The 25074-nt window shown below is 45.8% G+C and overlaps 1 protein-coding gene across 1 annotated transcript in view; it reads left to right on the top strand.

The window, feature by feature from the left end:
* LOC142487294 (polycystin-1-like protein 1) overlaps positions 1 to 24863 on the top strand; it is a 174770-nt gene extending 149907 nt beyond the window's left edge. Inside the window, exons 5-6 of the mRNA XM_075586349.1 lie at positions 3301 to 3398; positions 22641 to 24863. Of these exons, the coding sequence (XP_075442464.1) occupies positions 3301 to 3398; positions 22641 to 22644 (102 nt within the window). The 3' untranslated portion in view covers positions 22645 to 24863. The remainder of the gene's footprint in view (positions 1 to 3300; positions 3399 to 22640) is intronic.
* Positions 24864 to 25074: the final 211 nt, after the last annotated feature.

Raw genomic sequence — 25074 nt, 5'->3', positions numbered from 1 at the left:
TAGTACTCCTCCAATGTTTGTATAACGAAATGTATGATATGTGTGTATTTTGTGAAAAACAATAAAAAAATTAAAAAAAAAAAAAAAAACTTTCCACACAAGAAAGCACTCTCAGCTTTATCACATAGCTGGAGTCCCCCCTGAACCCCTATACCAGCTCCAGGGTACCTGGGCATGTATCTGGGTACCCCTCCTTATACTAGGGACCCCTCTCTATTCTAGGGACCCATGAATGATTGCAGGAATACATTAACCCTTCATACAGGTATACATTAACACCCAGAAAAATTTAATGTCGCATAATTTGCACACAGTCACAGTAATGCATTACACCACGCTCCTTAAGATGAAGGCTTTGTTATGACCGCCTCATCCGGCAGTTTCACTGGCCTGACACGTCTTGAGGTTGCTGGCTCACTGGTTCTGTCCTGGAGTAAAAGGATCGGCATTGCCGTGTTCACTGCCTTTCTTATGCTGAATGGAAAAGTCAAATTCTTGCAGGGAAAGACTCCAGCGAAGGAGCTTGCCATTTTCCCCAGACACACTCTGTAGCCAACTCAAGGGGTTGTGATCAGTGATCACTGTGAATGTCCGGCCATCCAAATAGGGCTGCTGTTTTCTCAGAGCCCACACAATAGCCAAACATTCTTTATCAATTGTGGCATAAGCCACTTCCCTGGGCAGTAACTTTCTGCTCAGGTACACCACAGGATGTTCTCCCACCGCCTCCCCCACTTGACTGAGTACAGCAATGATACCATAATTGGAGGCATCGGTCTGCACCAAAAATGTCTTTGCATAGTCAGGGCCTGCGAGGCTGGCCAGCGCTGTTTTGAGTGCCTGAAATGCTGTTTCACAGGCAGGAGAACTGGGAGTAGCTTCTGTGTCAGATTTGTCAAGGGTTTAACCATGACGCTGTACTGTGGGACATAGTTACATAGTTACATAGTAGATGAGGTTGAAAAAAACCGTACTTATTTGGTATATCCCTGTATACCCTTACCATACGGTCATGTATATACATATTTCCTATAGTACCCAGGGGTGCCTAAAAAAGCCATAACCTACATAGTTACATACATAGTAGATGAGGTTGAAAAAGACGTACTGATGGGACGGCCGTTATTCGACGCTATTCGACGTTATTATTTAACGCGGTGTGTGTAGATCGGAATACCCATGCGATGGCGCGCAATTTATTTGAATCGTGCCAAATTAAACACGCTGCTTTTTTATCGTTTTGTCCGGGTCAGAAAAGGGCATTTTAGCGTTGTCTGCAATACCGTCGAGAAACTCAAGTGGGCGATCGCGAGTTGTTGTCATAAAAATCCAATAACAATTCAATGTCTGTATTATTTATTTATTTATTTTATTTATAAAAAGTTTTTCCAGGAAGTAATACATTGAGAGTTACTTCTCGTTTTCAAGTATGTCCTGGGCAGAGAGTTAAGACAAATAATACATAGTTACAGATACAGTTACATAATTGAACAGGGTATACATTATATACAACACATTGCATGCACAGTTAAAGAAAATATATATTATTGGCGTATGAAACAGTTACAGACCAGATTAAAATGTGAGACAGCCTTAGATTTGAAAGAACTTAAACTGGTGGTGGATGTGAGAGTCTCTGGTAGGTTGTTCCAGTTTTGGGGTGCACGGTAAGAGAAAGAGGAACGGCCGGATACTTTGTTGAGCCTTGGGACCATGAACAGTCTTTTGGAGTCAGATCTCAGGTGATAGGTGCTGCATGTGGAGGGCCACCGCCGGCCTGTAGTATAATTCCTGTGCATCCCCCAAAAATTAAGATATGCTATGTATGTTAGGGGGCATAGGGGGTTGTTGAGGGCACAGGGGGTGGGTTGTGTATTGCAATATTTATTGGGGGCAATTGTCTCCAATAAACATGCTATTGTGCCTTAACCCTTCATTGCCTTAGCAAATAGCCGCTAAGGTAATGAAGCTGCATTAATGTCATTTTTATTAATAGTGTGCGGGAGCAGTGGGTCTACTGAGCTGAACCGCTTTGATTTCTGGCTCAGGTACCCCCTGCTTCCCGAGTTACAGGCCCCGGTATGGTGCATCGGGTGCCGATATCCCATTGTTTACAAGTCGCACGTCATGCGATGTGGACGCTATAAAAATGGCGGTGACACTGGCACCCGATGCCCCATACTGGTGCCTGTAACTCGGGAAGCAGGGGGTACCTGAGCCAGAAATCAAAGCGGTTCAGCTCAGTAGACCCACTGCTCCCGCACACTATTAATAAAAAGACAATGCAGCTTCATTAGAATAGCGGATAGCCGTTACGGTAATGAATCATTGTTTATTGATACACTACCGACACACTTTATTAAAGTGTGGCCGGTACCGCAAGCCGGGATATTTCCCGGCTTGCTTGTGGCTGCCCCTCGGCGTGCCGCGCGTCATAGCCTGCGCCCCCTGCACGCGCGTCCAGGGCTCCCCGAGGGAGCCCTGGTGTCCCGCGATCTGCGGGACAGCGGCAGGGGGTTCCGGGGGACCCGGCGGACCCGGTAGCGGTAGGGAGAGCGCCCCGATCGGAGGGCGCTCTTCCGCTGCTTCGGCGCGCGCCCGTCACACTCGGGCGCGCGCCAGGCTACTGCTGCGGCCAAGAACGGGCAAATGCTCGAATAACCTTGGCCGCAGCAGTATGTGTGTTTTGAGACTAGTGTAGATGTGCAAAGGGTCTCCAGAGCAGAACTGCATTGATTTCAGGTCCGGGGACCCCCTGCTTCCCGAGATACAGGCCCCGTTATTGGGTGCCGGTGTCCCTCTGCTTTGTTTACATCCCACGGTCACGTGATCGGGACAATTAAAAGCAGAGGGATACCGGCACCCCATAACGGGGCCTGTATCTTGGCGAGCAGGGGGTCATCAGACCTGAAACCAATGCAATTCTGCTCTGGAGACCCCCTGCACATCTATACTATGAAAAAATTTTATGTTACAAATATTTTTTTTACGCCGAGATTTGCACAGAGAGAGGCGGATCTCTCTCTGCTGCTGACAGATCTCGCCAGATGTGCCCTTCTCGGCAGGCAGACCGTCTAGCCACCGGCTGCTTGCCATGTTTGGAAATGTTGCTCTCGCAGGTATTCGGGCCTTCCTGCACACTGTGAGAGCAACTCGCCAAAAACATGGCAAATTTAAACCCCTACAGAAAGTGCTTTTTCGCCGCTTACTTCATAGACCCCTATGTCTGAAAATCATCTTTATTTCAGTTGCGGAAACCTAGCTGTCTTGGTTTCACAACGTTTCTTTTCTGGATTATAGAATCAGCTGCTATGTGAAGAAAGCATACAGAAAAAAGAAAACTTAGCAGAGGATCATCATTTCCTGGAATCTGTAATTGTGGATACCGATCTTGACAGGTAAAATAGTACCGCACCGCTGCTGTTGGTTGGGTTCTGTAAAGCATTAAAATCCATAGTACATTAAAGATGAGAAAAAACCTTAATCAGGCCTCCCTTTATGATAAAAAAAATATTGTGCTATTGAAACGGTGATCTAGCTATTTGCACACCCATGGAAGCATGGCCAAAACCAAATGTTATTGATACTTTTTCAGTGCGCACAGTTTCATTGGAATTTTGGTTACATCTAATCTAATATCAGCAGTCTGATGGACACATTTTATGTAATTGTAGCCATATAGCCCCTGGCTACTAAAAACCTTTGCCTTAGGTGCTGTCTGTTTTAATATCATCCCGTAGTGCTAGGGTTAAACCCTTTTATACATGGCCTGCATGTGAGCTGTCTCCTAAAAGAGGCACTAATTAACAATCTGCAGGTGCAGGCCTAGTTGCAGGTGGAATCTCATATTAGGGGGGTGGGCTTACTCTGCAAAACAGGGACAATAACGGTAGTGTAGGGGAAAACATGGTAGTATGGGGACAATACATTTTAACCCCTTCACTCCCAACAGCGCTTAGGGTTAACCAGCCGGGCATAATACCTTTATTATTGGCCTTGTTAACACTCTCCCGCCACACCAGGATACCCAAATCCCTGTGCCCCTTTTTACCTTTCTGGTCTGTGCTGAAGCAGGGACTCCTTGCGGTGAGCTGCAAGAACTTTTTCAGGGTAGGATTTTGGCCGAAGCATTGTGCTTCAAGGTATCCGAGAATCTGACCTGATTCATGGCCACCTTTTTGGGGCATACAGTAACTCTGGAAACTCGCTACATAGCCACAATCTGAAAAGACTTTCTCCACAAAACCCACCCTGAAACTCATAGCCTGGCAATCTCTGCTAGCTGGCACTCCTGGAAAGGCAACAACACAAAAGTTATTTTATTGTCGCATATTTCCATACAAGGCATAGCAGTACATACACGACAGCCAGGTCCAAAAGCTGACACTCTATGACTCCACAATGTGACTCAGTGTCGTGATGAGAGGGTTAATCAGGCCATTAATAAAGGCATTATTGTCACGGTAGCTTTGCAGGGTTATAATATAACACCAAATCTCTGGGTTGAATTGAATGTGACTCAGATATGATAAATACAGTTTATTCCTTGAAAAAGGTGAACACACAGAATATACAAATAACACACAGAATATGAACACTTACGTGGGAAGGGGCAATGAAGTAATCTGGATCTGGATTAGCAATTCATCAGGCAATCATGTATCATTCAGATGTTGTAACGATGACACTGGACATAGGGCTTACACTTGTTTATATGGGCTTTAAGCCCTATCCCTTAACATTGGGTGTCAGGTATTGGTTTACAACTACCTGCACCCAATGACCCTTTGCCAGCTAAAGTGGGAAGCACTTTGGTACCTGTCCCAGGTAACTGGCACATGCGCACAATTCCTTACTCTGGGTCTCATTTTCCTAACCCCACACTAAAGAAGTGGGGCCTCTCAGTCTGCCAGAAGAGAATCAGGACAGGAAAACCTTTGTCTGCAAGTGTGATTTATAACACCTACAGAACCACTCAAGTCCTGCTCGGCCCCGCCCTAGCATATACAATCAGGGTGGGAGAGTGTGGCAGGACGGCCTGTAGCCGAGGTCAGGGAACAGTCCACACGTATAGTTTCAGGATAAATAAAAACGTTCAGTGGCTTTATTTCTCCACAGTAACATAACATGCGGGTACACTGTCCCTTTAACAAAATAAATCCTGCTCCACTTTGGGAGAAAAACTGACTAATAACACAGCAGACCTATCTAGCAGGCTGGCTGGCTAAACCAGAACAAAACCATAAGGGTACTTTAAGCAGTCAGTAAACAAATGAATAATCCTTACTTTAGTTGAAGTAGTCTTTGGTGAAATCCCTCTGGCTAAGGGCTCACGCAGCAGTGTGCTTCTCTCTCTCTCTCTCTCTCTCTGGCAGCTACTCTACCTTGCTGGCTCTCAGGTGTCAGCTAAAGAGTTCTGATTTCCTAACTTCCACCTGAGTTAACCCTTATGAGTGCTGGATGAAGCACTCAGACATATGTCTCCCAGGCGTAACTGATAGGAGTTGACTTCACTCTGTCACATACCTCCCCTGTTTGTGTGTGGCTAGTGTCCCACACGGCTGAAGCCCGACCCTCCACTCCTTCCCTTGACAAAAAAATCGGCATTTCCATGGTCCTTTCCAGGTCTATGCTGAATATCAAAAGAGAAGGGTTGGAGGGAAATATACCACCTGGTCAACCTTGGATTTGTGTCCTTCATGGTGTTTAACCACTTCAAGGGCGCATGGTCAGTGACCAGGGTGAAGTGTACTCCGGCGACATAATGTCTCAAGGCCTCAATTGCCCATTTTACAGCGAGGCACTCCTTCTCAATAACGGAATACCTCACTTGCCTTGGGAAAAGCTTCCGGCTGATGAACAGTATGGGGTATTCAACACCATCAAATTGCTGGGACAGCACTGCTCCCAGTCCTACCTCTGAGGCATCCGTCTGGATGATGAAGGGCTCTTTAAAATCTGGGCTCCGAAGAGCGGGGCCCTCTGACAGGCACTTGTTTAGCATGTCAAAGGTGTCTTGGCACTCCCAAGACCATTTAAATTGGGTCGGGGCACTCTTTTTTGTCAGATCTGTTAGGGGTGCAGATATTTCTGAAAAATTGGGGATAAACCGCCGGTAATACCCTGCTAACCCCAAAAGGGAGCGGACCTGTATCTTTGTCTGTGGGGTGGGGACTTCCTTTATGGCGGCCACCTTGCTAGCTTGTGGCCTTACTATCCCTCCCCCAACAGCATAGCCCAAGTACTTTGTAGTGCATTTACCCAGGGCACATTTTTTTGGATTTGCAGTGAGCCCTGCTTCTCTTAAGGACGTTAGGACTGCCCTTAACCTTTTTATATGAGACTGCCATTGTCTGCTATAGATGACAATGTCATCCAAGTAGGCAGCGGCATATGCCCTATGGGGTCGTAGTACCTTTTCCATTAACCTTTGGAACGTGGCTGGAGCCCCATGTAACCCAAATGGCATAGTGACGAATTGGTATAAACCAAGAGGGGTGGCGAAGGCAGTTTTGCATTTGGATTCTTCCACTAGTGGTATCTGCCAATATCCTTTCGTGAGATCTAGGGTGGAGATATACTCTGCTTTACCAAGCGAATCAAGCAATTCATCCACCCTAGGCATTGGATATGCATCAAATCTGGATACAGCATTTACCTTTCGCAGATCCACGCAAAACCTCACCTTCCCATCTGGTTTAGGGACCAACACGATAGGGCTACACCATTCGCTGTGGGACTCCTCGATCCAGCCCAATTCCAACATGTCTATTATCTCCCTCTCTACCAGGTCTTTTCGGCCCTCTGGCAATCTATAGGGACGGGACTGTACTTTTACGCCAGGTTCTGTCTCAATCCTATGGGACACTAAATCAGTCTGCCCTGGCAGCTCAGAAAAAACATCTGGGAACTGGTCATATACATCAAGTAGGTCTGACCTTTGTTCCGTTGTTAACTGCTCTCCCATGGGAACCTGATGGTCAGTGTACGTACTACCCTTTGGAAGCTTTGGACCCAAATCCGTCTCTCCTTCCCGAGGGTGAATGAACAGCGATCTCATCATTTTCCAGGGTTTCAGGAGGTTCACGTTGTAGATTTGTTTACCCTTCCTGGACCCTGGTTGAGAGATCTCATAGTTCACCTCCCCGGTGCGGCGGAGAACTTGGAAAGGACCCTGCCACTTCGCAAGGAGTTTACTCTCAGATGTCGGTAGTAGTAGCATCACTTGGTCCCCAGGTTGGAAGACCCTCAAGCGAGCATTTTGGTTGTACTGCCTCTCTTGACGTTCTTGAGGTTTTCCTTCGCAAACCGACCTATCATGTCTAGGCGGTTTCTAAGATCTATGACATACTGAAGGGTATTCTTGGAGGGGGAGGGCTCCTCCTCCCAGGATTCCTTCAGTAGGTCGAGAATACCCCGAGGTTGGCGTCCAAATAGGAGCTCAAACGGGGAGAAACCTGTGGATGATTGGGGAACTTCTCGTACCGCAAACAACAGGAAAGGGAGAAGTTCATCCCAAGCTCGCTTTTCAGTGTCCACAAACTTCCTAAGCATAGTTTTTAAAGTACGGTTAAACCTCTCTACCAATCCATCAGTCTGAGGATGGAAGACCGAGGTCCGGACGGATTTTACCTCCAATAACTTCAGGACATCCTGCATTAACTTTGCCATGAAATTTGTTCCCTGGCCAGTTAACATTACTTGTGGAATTCCTACCCTAGAAAACAGTTCTAACAGCCTGTGAGCAACCTGTTTAGCAGTGGCTGATCTCAGAGGGAAGGCCTCAGGATACCTGGTGACATAATCAACAACGACGAGTATAAATTTATGTCCCTTCGCAGAGGGTTCTAAAGGTCCGACCAGATCTACCCCAATTCTCTCGAATGGGACGGCTACCAAGGGCAGAGGAACCAAAGGAGCCGGCTTCTGTCCTTTTTGGCTAGTTAACTGGCATTCAGGACATGTCTCACATAGTTTCATGAAGTCACCATGTATGCCTGGCCAGTAAAACCGGGACGAGATGCGGTCCGTGGTCTTCTCTGCCCAAATGACCACCCCATGGGAGAGTATGGGCTAGGGTAAACACTGTTTTAATCAACCCTTTAGGGACTAGCATCTGTCGAATGACCTCCCCTGTTTGTGTAACCTTATTCACACGATATAGTATGTCATTCAACAGTTCAAAATGTGGAAACACTTTTACACCTTGTTCATCTATTATCTTGTTGTTGACCTGTACCACCTTCTCATATTGTCTAGCCAGAGCTGGGTCCTCCCTCTGCCTCTGACGGAAGTCAGGAAGATCCAGGTCTGGCAACACTCCCGTATCTATCTGTTCCCCACCCTGGTCATCCCCGGCAATGACCTGCAGTCCTTTGGGCTGACTAATGTTACCAAAAGTCCCAGCCTTTCTTAATCAGTCCTCTTTTTCCGCACATCTCTGTTTACGTGTCTTTGGGACATGGTGTCTATGGGGGAAAATCTCTGGGGAAAAAGGGAACAAGTCTCCGGGCTTCTCCGGTACCAGAGAAGTAGGCTCCGTAGGAGTAGGGGCCAACAATGTTTCGAGGTAGGGCCAGTCTCGGCCAAGTAGAACAGGAGCAGGTAGCCAGGGAGCAACTCCCACTAGTAGGCTAGCCTCTTGATCCTGGATACGCAGTGTAACGTTCGCCGTCGGGTATCTCTTTGTATCCCCATGGATACACTCAATATTCCGAGGAGAGTCATAAGATAGTCTATTGCTTGGAATTAGGCCCTCTAGGATCAGGGTTTTTCCAGAGCCCGAGTCCAGCATGGCGTTTACTTTTGTCCCCTCCAGAGATGCTGGGACTAACCATGGATTGTGGTCCCCTCGGAGACGAGCTGTGGCAGTGGTTCTGCCATATGAACAGTCCATTTCCTCATCTCCTGAGTCCGCAAACTCGGTCGTCCACGGAAGCTCTCGACGGGGCTCTGTGTTTGGACCTCTCCGCTGTTGGATGGGGTCCTCCCTTCTGGTTGGTGGGGTTATCCTCTCCACCGTGTGGCTGACAGGAGTCAGGTTCTCGGGGAATACTGTGGGTGGCGGCCTCCCTTGAGTGATCCAGTGGCCTCGGACCCAGGATGGGCATCTCTGCAGGAGTTTGTACCAGAAACCCTCCGAGATGGGAAAGGGTCTTCCGATTGGGTGACTGGATCTCCCGAGCTGGCAGGTTGTAGACCCCTCGATTGTCTGCTCTCCTGCCTCTAGTATCACTGGAAGCAACTGGTGTTTGCACCGGCCGTTCCCAGCTATCCTGTTGGGTGTCGTCGCCCAGGAAGTTTTCCACCAAGCGGACCGCTGAATCCAGGGAAAATGCAGCGTGTCTTTTTACCCAGGAGCGGGAGGAGGGTGGCAGTATCTGTATGAACTGCTCGAGCACAAACTGTTCAAGGATCTCTGCCTTGTCATGTTTTTCCGGTTGTATCCACCTGGTACATAAGTCTACTAAGCGGTGGGCTACGACCCGGGGTCTGTCTCGGTTTGTATATTTGACTGTCCGGAACCGCTGTCGGTAGGTCTCTGGCGTGAGGCCTAGGCGATCCAGAATAGCAGCCTTTAGTTTCTGATAGTCCATGGCCTCATCCGCTGGAAGAGCCTAGTAGGCTGCCTGAGCTTCCCCTATGAGGAGTGGAGCCAGAGTCGTTACCCAGCGATCAACTGTCCAGCCGTGGGCCGTGGCTACCCTTTCAAAAGTGAGGAGAAATGCCTCTGGGTCTTTGTTTGGCTTCATTTTAGGCAGCATCACCGGTGGGTTATTTGGAATCCCTTGTCTGCCTGGGGTTGGGCCTTAAACCAGCAGTTGGAGTAGCTTTTCCTCTCGCCGGGCCTGTTGCTCATCTTGCTGGGCTTGTCGCTCAGCTTGCTGGGCTTGTCGCTCATCTTGCTGGGCTTGTCGCTCTGCTTGCTTCTCTGCTAGCTGGAGCTGTTGCTCAAGGAACTGAGAAAAAAAACTCTCCATTTTTTTTTATTTGTGTGGCCCTTCAGATACAGGGGCCATCCGAAATCCCACTTCTGACACCACCTGTGGCAGGACGGCCTGTAGCCAAGGTCAGGGAACAGTCCACACGTATAGTTTCAGGATAAATAAAAACGTTCAGTGGCCTTATTTCTCCACAGTAACATAACATGCGGGTACACTGTCCCTTTAACAAAATAAATCCTGCTCCACTTTGGGAGAAAAACTGACTAATAACAGAGTTATTAGTAGTCTTTGGTGAAATCTAAGTAGTCTTTGGTGAAATCTCTCTGGCTAAGGGCTCACGCAGCAGTGTGCTTCTCTCTCTCTCTCTCTCTCTGGCAGCTACTGCCAGTCACATGATCCTTTATCTACCTTGCTGGCTCTCAGGTGTCAGCTAAAGAGTTCTGATTTCCTAACTTCCACCTGAGTTAACCCTTATGAGTGCTGGATGAAGCACTCAGACATATGTCTCCCAGGCGTAACTGATAGGAGTTGACTTCACTCTGTCACAGGGAGCCTTTGATCAGGGGCCATGGTGTAGACATATGGGCACCCCCTTGGACATTAACATACTGCAGGGCCAGTATCTTACACGGGCTTTTTACTAGGCACCAAATACAGTATATTTTCACAATCATATATATATTAAAATAATCTTTTCGGCTGGGCCGAGCGGGGTACAAATTGCCAGATCCTCATGCAAGAGAGGATTCTACACGGTGGCCAATTTTCAGCTCGCTTTGACCCACGAACCGGAGTTACCATAAATGATTTTAAATGCACATTTACAGAAGTTGCATTTCTCTGCCATTGAAGTCAATGGCAGGAATCCAAATTAAACAATTAACCATACTCCATTCTGTTGCTCACAGATGGTCGGGAATTGCCATGCAGTAATGCCGGAACGATGACTACATGGTGGCCAAATCCCAGCCCTCGGGTGTCACGGTAGCTAGTGATAGGTAATAATATACACAAAATATCTGGGTTGAATTGAACACGACTTAGATATGATAAAGATAGTTTATTCCTTAGATAGGTGAACACACAAGATGATACAAATAACAGACAAAATATAGCACTTACTTAGGGGTTGGGTAATGAAGCAATCAGGTACAAGATTGGCAATTCATACAGCAATCAGGCATCAAGTAGATGGTAAAATCGAAGACATCACGAAAGACACTGGGCATAGAGCTTACACTCGTTTATATGGAGTTTCAGGCGCATACCCTAACATGGGGTGCAAGGCATTGGATGACAATTTTCTGCACCCAATCCCTCCTTGCCACCTCACTTGAGAGGCAAAGTAATACCTGCCCACTGGGTGTGCATTATTCTAATCAGGGGCTCATTTCCCTAGCCCCCCTCCCACAAGACTGGCGTAACCCAGTCTGCTTGGGTTAGGAAAACCTTTGTCCCAAGGTGTGAAACACAACACTTATCACAAGTTCCCACGTCCTGCTATCCTTTGTGCTAGCATACACAAGAAGGGTGGGGGAGCCTTTGATGAGGGGGTTTATTGTAGACCACTTGCCGCCCCCCTGAGCATTAACATACCCCCGGCTTTTATACCAGACCCAAAATACAATACATTCCTAAATATCTAAATATATTAAAATAATCCGTTTGGCTGGGCCGAGCGGGCCGAAACTTGCCAGACCCTCATGCCGGAGGGGACTCTCCATCGTAGCCAAGTTTCAACTCGCTGCGACCCACTGGACTGGAGTTACACAAACACAGTTTAAAAGCACATTACAAAAGTGGCTTTTTTCTGTCATGCAAGTCAATGGCAGAAACCTAAATTTTACCATTACCCTGACTCCGTTCTGTTACCCCGAGAGTGTCGCTATTTGCCATGCACTCCTGCCGGAACTAGGACTACATGGTGACTGAATCTCAGCCCTCTAGGTTGAACAGAACCGGCGTTATGGGTTCCAGGTTTCTGCTCATTCCGACGTAGCAGTTTTCACTTGCGGCTTTTCTCCATTAAAATCAATAGGGCCGGCGCCGCCATAGAATTCAATAGGATCTCCGCTACCATTGAAGTTAATGGGAAACACACACTTTTTCACAGTCAACCCTACTCCGTTCGGTTGAGGGGAGAGGGCTGAAAATTGCCATGCAGTCGTGCTGGAGCAGTGACTACATCCTTGCCAAATCCTAACCCTCAGGTCCCCACGGAACTGGAGTTATGGGTTTTCAGTTGAGCTTGCTTCACACTTAGGGCATCATGCAGTAAGCAGCGAAAAAATGCATTAGCCAGTTTAGCAATTAGCCATGTTTTTGGCGTGTTAAACTCGCTGTATGCTGTAAGGGGTGAATCCCTGGTGAATGAATGCACCACCACCATTTGATAAAATGGCTAGTAACTGGTGGCGAGACGGTTACCTGGTGAGAAGCCGTCCCCTGCCGAGATGTGTTTGCAGCAGAGAGAGATCCACTGCTCTCTCGGCGCAAACATCGGCACATTAAAAATTATATTTAAAACCATTTTTATTCATAGTGTACATGTGCAGGAGGTCTCCGGAGCTGAACCGCATTGGTTTCAGGTCCGGGGACCCCGTGCTTCCCGAGATACAGGCCCCTTTATGAGGTGCCGTTATCCCTCTGCATTTAAGGGTCCCGATCACGTGACAGCGGAATGTAAACAAAGCAGAGGGATACCGGCACCCCATAAAGGGGCCTGTATCGAAGCAGGGGGTCCCCAGACCTAAAACCAAAGCGGTTCAGCTCCAGAGACCCTCTGCACATCTACACTATGAATAAAACACCCATATCAATAAAGACTCGTTCCTTACCTTTGCGGCTATCTGCTATGTAGCAAAGCAGCATGAATATTTTTTTTATTATACTGTACAGTGAGCAGGGGGTCCCCTGAGCTGAACCGCATAGCTTTGTGTACCAGGGACCCCCTGCTTCCCGAGTTACAGGCCCCGGTATGTGTGATCGGGTGGGCAGTGTCGCCGCCATGTTTATAGCGTCCCATATGCTATGTGCCCGCAATAAACATGGCGTCAACACTGTAACCGATGCCCCAAACCGGGGCCTGTAACCAGTGAAGCAGGGGGTCTCTGAGCCACAAATCAATGCGGTTCAGCTCAGGGGACCCCCTGCTCCCGCACAATATTATTAAAATACATGAATGCTGCTTCATTACCATTGTGGATAGCCGCTAAGGCAATGAAGGGGTTAACGCATAATAGTATGTTTATTGGGGACAATTGCCCCCAATAAACATAGCAATACACAACATACAATACAGTAATGGGCAACATTACTATTATCCACAAATGGATAATAATGCAGTTGTCCATTTAAAATACATACAGAACAATAAATACATTAAATACATGTAGCACTCACCCATGTCCGGCTGCCACGATGAAGGCCATCCTCATCTTCATCCTGCCCATGCCCCATCTGCTTCTGCAAAACAGACACAAGAATAAAAACATCCAATGTAATGTCCCCTAACCCCTTAATCACCATAGCGGTTATTAACCGCTACAGTCATTAAGGGGTTAACCCACCCTCACCCACATACCCTACCCCACGACCCCCCCACCCCATGAGGCCTAACCACCCTCACCCACTACCCACAAAGGAGGCCTACCCACATACCCTTGGGGCCAATACCCCCTCCACCCTCCCCAACACATACAGTACAATAATGTGCCAAATAACTATTATCCACATAGGGATAATACATTATTTGGCCATTATTAAACACATTAAAACACGACAAAACACATTAAATACCATAGTAAAATAAAGAAAATTCTACTAACCTCATCAATAAGAAGGCCCCGTCGCCAGCATCATCCTTGTGGTACGTTGCCAAAATAATACATAGCCAATACATTGCAATGACATTCACATATCAATGAACCCCTTCATCACCTTATAGAATACTAACCGCAAAGGTACTAACCGCATACAGAACATAATAAACATTAAAATAATAAAACACGACAATCCAGGGGTCTTCAACTTGTAATCCATCTTCATCTGTATTCTTCTATCTTCTTCCGAGGTCTTCTTCCCGTCTGCTGCCACGCCCTGGTCTTCTTTCTTCTCCGGAGGTCCTTCCTCCTCGGCGTCTGGCTTCAAAATGAGACGACATAGGCTTTTAAAAGCCTATGACGTCACATTTTCGTCATGGTTCCCACGGCCCTGATTGGGCCCAGAAAACCATGTGTTTTGGCCGATGCAAAAAAAAAATGATGACGTCACTTAAAGGCAATGAAAGCACAGCCAATCAGAATGGCTTTGCTTCAATTGCCTTTAAGATTACGTCATTAAAAGAAACATGGCCGCCCTCACATGGTACGGTAGCCAATCAGAGTGTGCGAAGTCTATCCCTACTCTGATTGGTTCTAGTACCATGTGACAGGCTTTCAATGACATCATATCCGTTATTCCCCAAGCCTCTGTCACATGGTCTACTAGAGCCTCTGTCATATGGTCTACATTATAATAGTGTATGGGAGCAGGGGGTCTCCTGAGCTGAATCGCATTGATTTCAGCCTCCGGTGACCCCCTGCTTCCAGAGTTACAGGCCCTGGTATGGGGCATCGGATGCAAGTGTCGTCACCATCTTTATAGCATCCAAGACGCGACGTGGACGCTATAAAGATGGCGTCGGCACTAGCATCGGATGCCTTATACCGGGGCCTGTAACTCAGGAAGCAGGGGTCCCTGAGCCAGAAATCAATGCGGTTCAGCTCAGGAGAACCCCTGCTCCCGGACAATATTATTAAAAATACATTCATGCTGCTTCATTACCATAGTGGCTATCCGCTAAGGCAATGAAGGGGTTAAGGCATAATTGTTATGCCGGTGTTGCCCACAGACCAGACCCGTCCCCTGTGCTGAAGGGGGTGGTAGGAATACATGTACCTGCAGCAAAGGGAGCGTGTCCGAAGTGTGGTATTAAGCGTTGCCAGGCCAGATGTAAGTAACGTAGACAATACTTGCCGTTACCGGTATAATAGTAGAATAGTGATTGCCTTGCTGGGGTCAGGTAGTGGAGAGATGAGGAAGGTTGAAGTCGAAGCCGTGATCGTGGGATGCCAGAGAATACGTAGTCCAAGGAGAGCCGAAGTCGAGAGCCAAAGGGGGTAGTTGTACGAGCCGTGTCAAAACCTGAAGTAACCAAGAGTACACCAAACACTTCCATACAGAGACTATGTCGAGCAATGAGTGAGGACTCAGAGATGCTAGATAAGGCTGGCCTGACCAATCAGGGATAGAGGCAGGTCAGGAGGACTGCAGGGAGCCTCTCTGGATTGGTGCGGCTGATACAACCCAGGTGAGCACTGGTAGTACTCTGATTACACCTGTGCGGTATATGGGGGAGGAGCCTCACAGCAGGAGTGGAAGTAGAAGAGTGGATGCTGGGTGTGCGCTCTGTAAGCTGTGTGACCCCCTTAGTCTAGTGAAGTCCAGGGTTAAAAAGCCTTAGAGATTCAAAGTGTGAAAATGGCCGGGAAGTTGCTGAGTGCCAGATCCCGGTACTCAGCATGAGCCATTCCCACTTTGGGACCAAACCCTAGACTGAGCATCGCCAAGTCAGGGGTGGACCCTCTGTATGGTAAACTGCATAGGTGTCAGGCTGACACATGCGCTTTTCAAACCAGAATGCTCTTTTTGCCCGTTCTGCAAACTCTGGCAAAATCAGGGATTGGTGGGTTAAAGGTTCCCATGGAGGGGAATGGGCATGAATGTTAGGAATAGGACTGTAAGCCCTATAAACCTGCCTGCCGATCTATCCCCTGTGTGATTCATGACTTATCCAAGCTTTGCTCAAGATTCCGTTCAAGTACAGTGGTAGCGGTTCCAGAACGCAAGGGGTTAACAACATCGTAACTATGGATTTACCCCTACTTCAGGAATTCGTTAGCCCTGGTGACTCCCGAACGAATTCCAACGAACAAGAATGAACTTCTTTCATTTGGAAGAAATATCAGGTTGTCAACTTGCGACCTAGCTAAAAGGACTATAATCAAGAGACTTTATTTCTTCCACTTTCGTTCAAAGGACAATTAATTTTGTTTCCCCATCCCAGTAAGTGATTATTAAGTGTATTCTGAGGTTGTCGTGTGCTAGTCTATAAAGGAAATAAATGACAATTTATTTTGCCCAACTTGTGTTCAATCGAGAATCCCAAAAATATAAAAGTGTTAATAAGTACTGGTTGTAAGGAATCCGCTCCTGGATTTGATTATAGCTTTTGCAGACTTCTGCAGTTGCAAAAGCTTCCTCTGGCAATCAATGGCACATGTGCTGTCTCTCATTGCAGCTTCTGCCCTGTGCTCCATCATTGGAGGAATACTCACACACCCTCCTCCTGTGATTGGATCTCCACCCTTTATATCCTGGGCGTTGGCACTGAACCAGTGCTGAGCATAACTCCTACCTTGGACGTTACCATCTCTGCCACAAACCGCCCAGGCCTCACTCCTTGTGTTCTACCTTCCTAGTTTCTGAGTATCCAGAGGCCTGTTCCTGTCTCCTGTGCTGAAGCGTGGTTAGCCAGCACTGGGACCTACTGCATTTTCTCCTAGCAGTGGTTACCCTTAATTTCCTGCAGCCAGCTGCTATCTCTATGCAGTGGCCTGCCTTGGAATTCTGCGCTGAAGCGTTGGTTTCCCCGACGCTGCCCTGCGGTGTACTTCGGCCAGCCTGCTGTCTCCCCCTGCTGAGACCGGCGTCATGGGCCGAGGCCGCTCCTCGCGTAAGAGGCCACACCCACGCTCACGCTCCTAAGCTGAAGCGGGGAACTCCTGTCTGCCTGTTGCAGATTCCTTGCTCTGACTACGACCACCCGGATGTCTTCTATCCCGACCCTGCTTCGGCCATCGATTGTCCTGTCTTCTCCTACCCCGACTTTGGCTTCAATAACGACGATGCTGCCTTCTCCAATCCTGACCCTGCGATGTACGACTACGAACTGCGCACTATGGATCAGTCTGCGCGGACTAAGGTCGGTGATTATAAAACCCCACCTCAGCCCTGCGGTCCAGTCCCGGTTTGTGGCGAGCATCGGCGTAACACTGGTCCACCGTGACACTCAGGGGCAACCAAGTTGACTTGATCTTTATTAGTGAGCTTGGTTACCCCCTCACCATCACAGTATGGTATATAAATGATCACCTGGGTATATGTACAGGTGCAGCCATGAGTATACAAACACATGCTCTGGAAATTCTGGGGCAATACCGCAGTAATGCTGCAACATTTCTGAGACATTTCTGCAGACAGACTAATAGCCCATCAGATTAACACAGCGGGGGTCCCTGGCGGTCCCATTCAAACTGACCAGGGATCCCTGCTGTGTTAATCCAATTGGCCATTAGTCTTTCTGCAGAAATGTCAGAGAAATGTTGCAGCATTTCTGGGAGATTGCCCCAGATTTTTCAAAGCAGTGTTAGAATACTCAAAGCTGCATCTGTATTTCTACTGGCAATGTGTCGATGACAGTGAGCATGAATAGCGTGCATACAGGTATTCACCCTAGTGATTCAAATGAAGCCTCTAAATCAAAGTACACAGAGGTGAGTATACTGAAAATTACAGGTGTGGGTATTATGATTGTCATTGGAGACCAGTACTTTTAACACTGTTTTACCGTCTGCAATCAATTCGCTAGGCAGAACAAGATAGTAGAATAAAATTAGGTTTATTCTGGTGAGACCAACAGACACACAATGATACACAAAATACAACAAATACACACTTAACTGGGGGTCTCTAGCCTCACTAGGTACAGGACACCTGCTTCATAAAGCTTACCCTGTCCACTCCACGTTCAGAATGTGATGGATCTCAGGGACCAGTTAGAAATGCTTATGGGTTTAGCACAGGGCAATCTCAGGGAAGCTCAGACCAAGCAGAAGACTTGGTATGATCAAAATGCCCATAGCAGATCATTCATCCCAGGACAGCAAATACTTGTTCGGAAGCCCACTCGGCAGAACAAATTAATGTCTGCCTGGTCTGGACCGTAAACGGTTCTCAGAAAGATGAATGAGTGCAACTACGTGTAGCAGTGAAAGGGTTAACCAGGCCAATAATAAAGGTATTATGTCCGGCTGGTTAACCATAAACCATGCTGGGACAGAAGGGGTTTGTTAATATAAATTTCAGTAACCATTTTGTTCCCTTTGTTCCAATATATATTTTATTATCTATTTTGTCTCCCCTTGTCCCAGGTTTTACTTTTAAAATGAATTACTTTAAAACTTGAGCAGGTGCTCTGGCAAATCTCCTAGAACTCTTAGCCTTGAAGATAAGAGAAGAATGTTAGCTTGTTAGCTTTAATAAACAAAGCTTCACTCCCTGTACTCCCACATTTCTCCCTTCTCGGCTTTCCTCACTCCTTCTGAAATAAGTGAAAGGCACAAATGTAAGCAACATTTAATCTATGTAGCAATAAATTAGGTAGAGAACGTTAGCAAATACCTCTAAGACGCTTCAGCAAAAAAACCTCTAGAACTGTTTTTGTCTATATAACTCTGTGTTATCTATAATAAACCAGTCTAGTGATTTGATACAAGAGCTTGCATGTGTCTTATTCAAACTGCTGGATTCCAGGCCTGCACTGCTCTCTAACCACACATTGAATACACAATCTCCTGGGAGAGCTTCCGAGTCGCGGACGGGCATAAAAGAATTACATATTTAGATCTGGTGTCAAGAAGTGGGACCGGGTCTCACTGGGTAAGTACGAGATATACATTTTATCCGTATTATATTACCAGTGTCACCCGATCCAGAACGAGACCCCTAAATTTAGTTGTGAGTGATAATAAATCACTGGTTATGCCCCCGGACCGAAACTGGTAGATAAGGGTGAAAGTCCCTTAAACGTAGGGGTTAGAGTCCCTTACACCAAGATAAGGGTGAAAGTCCCTTAAACGTAGGGGTTAGAGTCCCTTACACCTAGAAAGTCCCTGAGCATCATACAAATTCAATGTGTTGGTGAGAACAGAATTAGAGAAACTGCATAAGGCTTTTATTTCTATCTATGTATTACGCTGTGCTTGCTTGTAAAGTAATAAGATTTATGCTATCTGTGTATTACGCTGTGCTTGCTTATTAAGTGATAAGATTTATTGTGTGATCATGGGGAATAATAATGGTAAAAGTGTACCAAAGTACAAGGTTAAGTCCAAGCAGTCTGCCATATATTCTACAAATTTTACTAAGCCAGAAATGCCACCCGCAGCGACACTTATTATTACACGCAAATATGACCCAGCCACACAAACACCTAAACAGTATGTCGAACAATGTACATCAGGTTTTTATGTTGACCCATTTGTTGATAATTTAGCAGGATGGACGGAGGCAATGAGGTCCTTGCATCCTTTTCCTAGAGATGTTAGTTTTTCACCTTTCCATATGTTGATGTTAAAGGGTCTACTGTATGTTTGGGGGATCCTGAATGGTCATGGTTTGGTCCAGATCCTGGCTGGGACATGAAGTATATGGCTACATGTGGCAAAATATAGGTTAAAATATGACCCCAGGAGAATTCCAAGGCGACGGAACAATGTTTATGGCCCCCCCACCACCGCCGCCGCAGTTAATACCGCCCCCGTACCCTGTGTCAGCAGGACAGTACCCCAGTATGGACAATGGTGTACTTGCCGCTATAACCCACCATGCCGCAAGGAACCAGTTGATTTCAAACCCCAGCCCACATGATGCTGTTTCTCAGTCATCAGTTATAATGTCCACCCATTCAAGCCACAAGGGGCCAGGTACAGAGAGGGGACTGGAAGGTAGTACTCCGGCAACCACACAAAGGAGTGCACAGTATATATGTTGGGAAATTTGTCATCACCCGTGGCTAACCGCACACGTAGCCAAGATAAGACAGCCCCAGACTAGATGAAATGGGCAATTGGGGACAGCCCGAGCTGATTACTCCTTTTATGACATTGGGCAAAGAGGTATTATTACAATCTATGGACACTACTTTAATGGAATCCTGGGCCAAGGGATGTCCCGATCCCTATAAAAACCCTAATGGAGAAATTAAGTATCTGATTAAATGGGCTCAAGGGTACCAATTCACGGGAAGTGACATTCGCTTTTGTCTAGATTGCCTTACAGGGCATGATGAGGAAAAATGGGAAGATGTGTACAAATATTTTCATTCACGCCCCGGGGACGATGGTGGTTTTGCGTGGCAAGAGCCGCGTGTTATAACAGATATGTGGGAAACACTTTGCACCTATTTTAAAAGTAAGGGTAGGTCAAAAAAGAATATAGGGCTCATTATGTCAATAAAACAGAAAGAAGAACTGTTCCTGAGTTTTGCAAACGATTCAAGGATGAGTGGGTTAACAGTTCAGGAATGCAAATACCTCGCGATGCGGAGGACAAATTAACCACCCTATATGTCCAAAGCATGATGAATGGTCTGCACCCGGACTACAGTAAGATTGTATATATGACAGTCACGGGTTGGCAAACCATGAGCCCTTCTAAAATAGAATCGGAGATCGCAACTCGCGATTCTGCTGGTGCATTTGCGCCTCATGAAATTTCTGCCACAATTATGTTTAACAACAGTGGTAATTATAATAATAAAGGCAGGGGGAGGGGAGGACAGGAGAGGGGAAGAGGAGATAGAAACTAGTCAGGAGATACATGTCACAGACCAGGTCAATGTTTTAATTGTGGGAAGCCAGGACATTGGAGAAGGAATTGCTGGGCACCACCTCAAAATGATCAGCAACAAGGACAGGGTATGCAAAACCAGGGACAACAACAATAAAATCAAATACAAGGGAATTATCAGGGACAAGGTAACCAGTACCAAAATTACCAAGGACAGTCTCAGCAACAGGCTGACAATCAAAACCCCAGGTATAATGTATCCTGGAGTCAGGGAAAACCACTGCAAAAGCAATAGGGATGCCCGAGGACAGAAACCCTCGTCTGCACTCAAACTCTTGTTTCTAGTGGGTGGCTAGATATCCCATTACTGTCCCTATGTGTAAATGTTAGAATGATTGATTTTTTGGTAGACACAGGCGCAACACGCTCATGTCTCAATAAATCTTCCTACAAGGGACCTATGGTACGAGCAGACGAGTCCTCTATGGGTATATCGGGTACACTGACAAAATGTTTTATAACACCTATTTTGTCTGTCAAATTTAACCCCCAAATGACAGAACAATGGGAACACTACTTCAGGGTAATTCCGCAATGTCCAGTTAATCTACTAGGACGAAATTTGATGGCAAAAATGAAAATAACCCTGACCATTAATGACAAAGGGGGAATTCTTTTGGATTCACCCTATTTACCATCTGAAGAGTATGATTTGTCTCTCCTCCAGCATGACACGGCAGGTTTAAAGGTCCGCTCTTTAATTATGCCTGATGATTTGGTAAAGCAACTAATGAAATTGTCAGACTATGCAGCCAACGGCATGATTTTGGGATAATTTGGAGAAAACAAGGTTTTGTAAGTGCAGATGGAAAAGGCATCTCACATGCGGAATTGGTAACCCAGTTATTGGATGCCATGATGTTACCAAGCGAATTTGCTATTGTCAAATGTAAGGGTCACGCGGGAGGAGACACAGACGAAGCGAGAGGTAATGAGCTTGCTGATCAAATTGCCAAAATGGCTGCTCAGGACCAAAATATGTTCCCAGAATATGTTACTACAGTACACCAGCAGTTGTCTATGGTTATGATCTGAGAATGTTACAAGAGTTAGCAGATAAAGACGATATACAGTTGTGGGAATCCAAAGGAATGACCAAAGATGAGGAAGGAATGTGGAGGAAGGGGTCAGTAATAGGTTTCCCCAAAATAGCATGTCCTATCCTAATCTTACATTTCCACGGATTTGGTCACAAAGGTAAAAAGGTGACAAGTGACCAAATTACGGAGTTATTTTTGGTAAAAGATATAGATCAGGTTGTTGAGACACAGTTGTCACGATGTATCATTTGTATCAGGAACAACACACAAGGCACAAGACCTGCCAAACACGAACATCTACCCCCACCTACTGGACCTATGGAACAGTTGCAGATAGATTTTACCCAAATGCCAACAGCAGCAGGAAAACTGAAGTATTTGCTAGTTATTGTAGATCAGTTTAGCATGTGGGTTGAGGCCTTTCCTACAACGAACGAGGGAGCAAAGACTGTGGTGAAGATATTAAGTAAAGAAATTATCCCAAGATGGGGATGTCCACTACAGATTAACAGTGACAGAGGTACACATTTTACATCACAGGTTACACAAGGAGTGGCAAAGGCACTGGCAATAGATTGGAAATTTCACATTCCTTACCACCCCCAGTCATCTGGGCAAGTGGAAAGAACCAATCGCACAATCAAGGACAAACTGCGAAAGGGGACAAACGGTACATTTGCGAACTGGCCCGAATTTCTCCCAGCAGTTATTACCGAAATTCGTATGACCCCAAACAGTACAACCAAATTGTCACCTTTTGAAATTTTAATGGGAAGACCGTTTCCAACTCCCTGGGCTCATGCTATGTATTGCCCTAAGGAAGTTGGAGACATAGAACAAATTCAGGAAGGATATGTACAACATTTGATTCAGAAATTGAATAGCATCTATGATGATGTATCTTCCTCTCTACCTTTGCCCTCAGATAAGCCGACGCACTCCTTCAAGCCAGGAGATCAAGTGGTCGTAAAGAGACTCCCGATAAAAGGAGGGACTGTGGAACCACCCTACGGACTACCCACAGTGATCCTAGCCATAACCAGGACAGCAGTCCTCACATAATCATCTCCAGCATGGATTCATGCATCCAGCCTCAAGTGTTTGAAGGAACTGTCTCACGCGAAGACTACATCTGCCGGTGACGAGCCTGGTGGACCGTAATTGTATTACTATATGTACCCCTATCACAGTATGGGCTGTATACTGTATGGACTATGTACAATTGACTATGCAAAAGACAGACATACTACAAAACAAAACTAATATGTTGTTCACTGATATAGAGAATAGTCACTGAATGGGTTATGCAAACCTCTCTGATTTCCCCACACAAAGCGTAGAAATCAGACATCGAAGGGCAACGTCTATTCTAGGAATAAAAACAAGTATGTGGACATACTGTATATAGCGCAGAATGTCCTGAATGTAACAGATTTCTGTCTAGCAGATATGTCTAGCACTGCAGACATTATAACCACTTGTTTAATTGCAGTGTCCACACCAAGTAGTGTTTTGCTACAGATTTTTAATGCCACCTACAATGACTCAGATGCATGGGAAACTGACATAAGACAGTCTTTATCCATATATGAATTCTGCCGTTACTGCCCTGAAGCACGAAACAATATTTGGCCAAACATGACACACATAAAGATCAATATAACCCAAGGAGATGTAATAATATGACATGCAACCCTAAAAGGATTGGAAAATGTCAGCAGACCAGATTACAGATGAAAGGGCAATACCGGACAGACAGCTATTCTGTGTAACAGGACTGATAGCAACTGTACAGACATCAGTAACACTATGAGTTGCAACAACACCATAATAACCCCAAGCCATATCAGACAAGTAAAACTCCCCCTGGGTTGGTTATTTTCCTGTGGTTATGTGAACTATTCCTATATCCAAAGGAATATCACAGGAGGTTCATGTGCTCTTACTAGACTCAGACTAATATTGTTCCCCAAACCAGACCAAGACAAGTCACGACAAGACCACTATACCACTGACTAAGGACTGCAACCACAATGTACATTTACTCTCGGACACAGAAATAATAAGTTTGGCTATTTCATTAGTGGGCGTGCCAGGATTGGCCATGGCTAATAGCAAAACAATAAAGAAACTAGCATGTGTAGTAGCAAAGGGGTTAAACCATACTTCCCAAGCATTAGAAGAATTAATGTCTGATCTACTGTACAGGGTACCCGAAAGGCTGTTTTGCAAACCGAGCAGCTATTGACTTTTTATTATTGAAACATGAACATGGATGTGAAGATTTTGAGGGCATGTGTTGTTTTAATCTATCTGATCACTCTGTCTCAGTCCAGAAACATATCTCTTCTCTCAGCAAACTGGTTGATGATATTCAAGAAAGCACTGGTTCTATGGACTGGACTTTTGGCCTAGGGGCATGGCTGGGGGGAATAGGAAAGAAATTACTAATGGGATTAGTGTTTGTGGTAACTATTTTTACTGCAATCTTTGTGATAATAATTATGACGAAGTGGATGGTGTCAAAATTGTGTAATGCTTTGAAAACAAAACCCTCCATTCTCCACACACAAGTATATGCGTTGTTTGATATCAGCAAAGGACAAAACTCTGTATCTGTACCAGCAAGTATATTGAGTGAACCCCTGGTACAATATACCGAAATTTATCACCATAATGAAGAATAGGTAAATTGTCATTTTCATGACAAATGGAGATAACTGTTAATATAAATTTCAGTAACCATTTTGTTCCCTTTGCTCCAATATATATTTTAGTATCCATTTTGTCTCCCATTGTCCCAGGTTTACTTTTAAAATGTATTACTTTAAAACTTGAGCAGGTGCTCTGGCAAATCTGCTAGGACTCTTAGCCTCGAAGATAAGAGAAGAAGGTTAGCTTGTTAGCTTTTTATAAACAAAGCTTCACTCCCTGTACTCCCACATTTCTCCCTTCTCTGCTTTCCTCACTCCCTCTGAAATAAGTGAAAGGCACAAATGTAAGCAACATTTAATCTATGTAGCAATAAATTAGGTAGAGAACGTCAGCAAATACCTCTAAGACGCTTCAGCAAAAAAACCTCTAGAACTGTTTTTGTCTATATAACTCTGTGTTATCTATAATAAACCAGTCTAGTGATTTGATACAAGAGCTTGCATGTGTCTTATTCAAACTGCTGGACTCCAGGCCTGCACTGCTCTCTACCCACACATTGAATACATAATCTCCCGGGAGAGCTTCCGAGTCGCGGACGGGCATAAAATAATTACATATTTACCGGGTTAAAATGTATTGCCAACATAACACCATGTTTTCCCCTACACTACCTTTATTGTCCCTATTTTTCAGCTTAGCATCTA

This window comes from Ascaphus truei, chromosome 2 (assembly GCF_040206685.1).
Source record: "Ascaphus truei isolate aAscTru1 chromosome 2, aAscTru1.hap1, whole genome shotgun sequence".
NCBI lineage: Eukaryota > Metazoa > Chordata > Amphibia > Anura > Ascaphidae > Ascaphus > Ascaphus truei.
The sequence above is the reverse complement of the archived record's forward strand: the minus strand, read 5'-3'. Positions and strand labels throughout refer to the sequence as shown.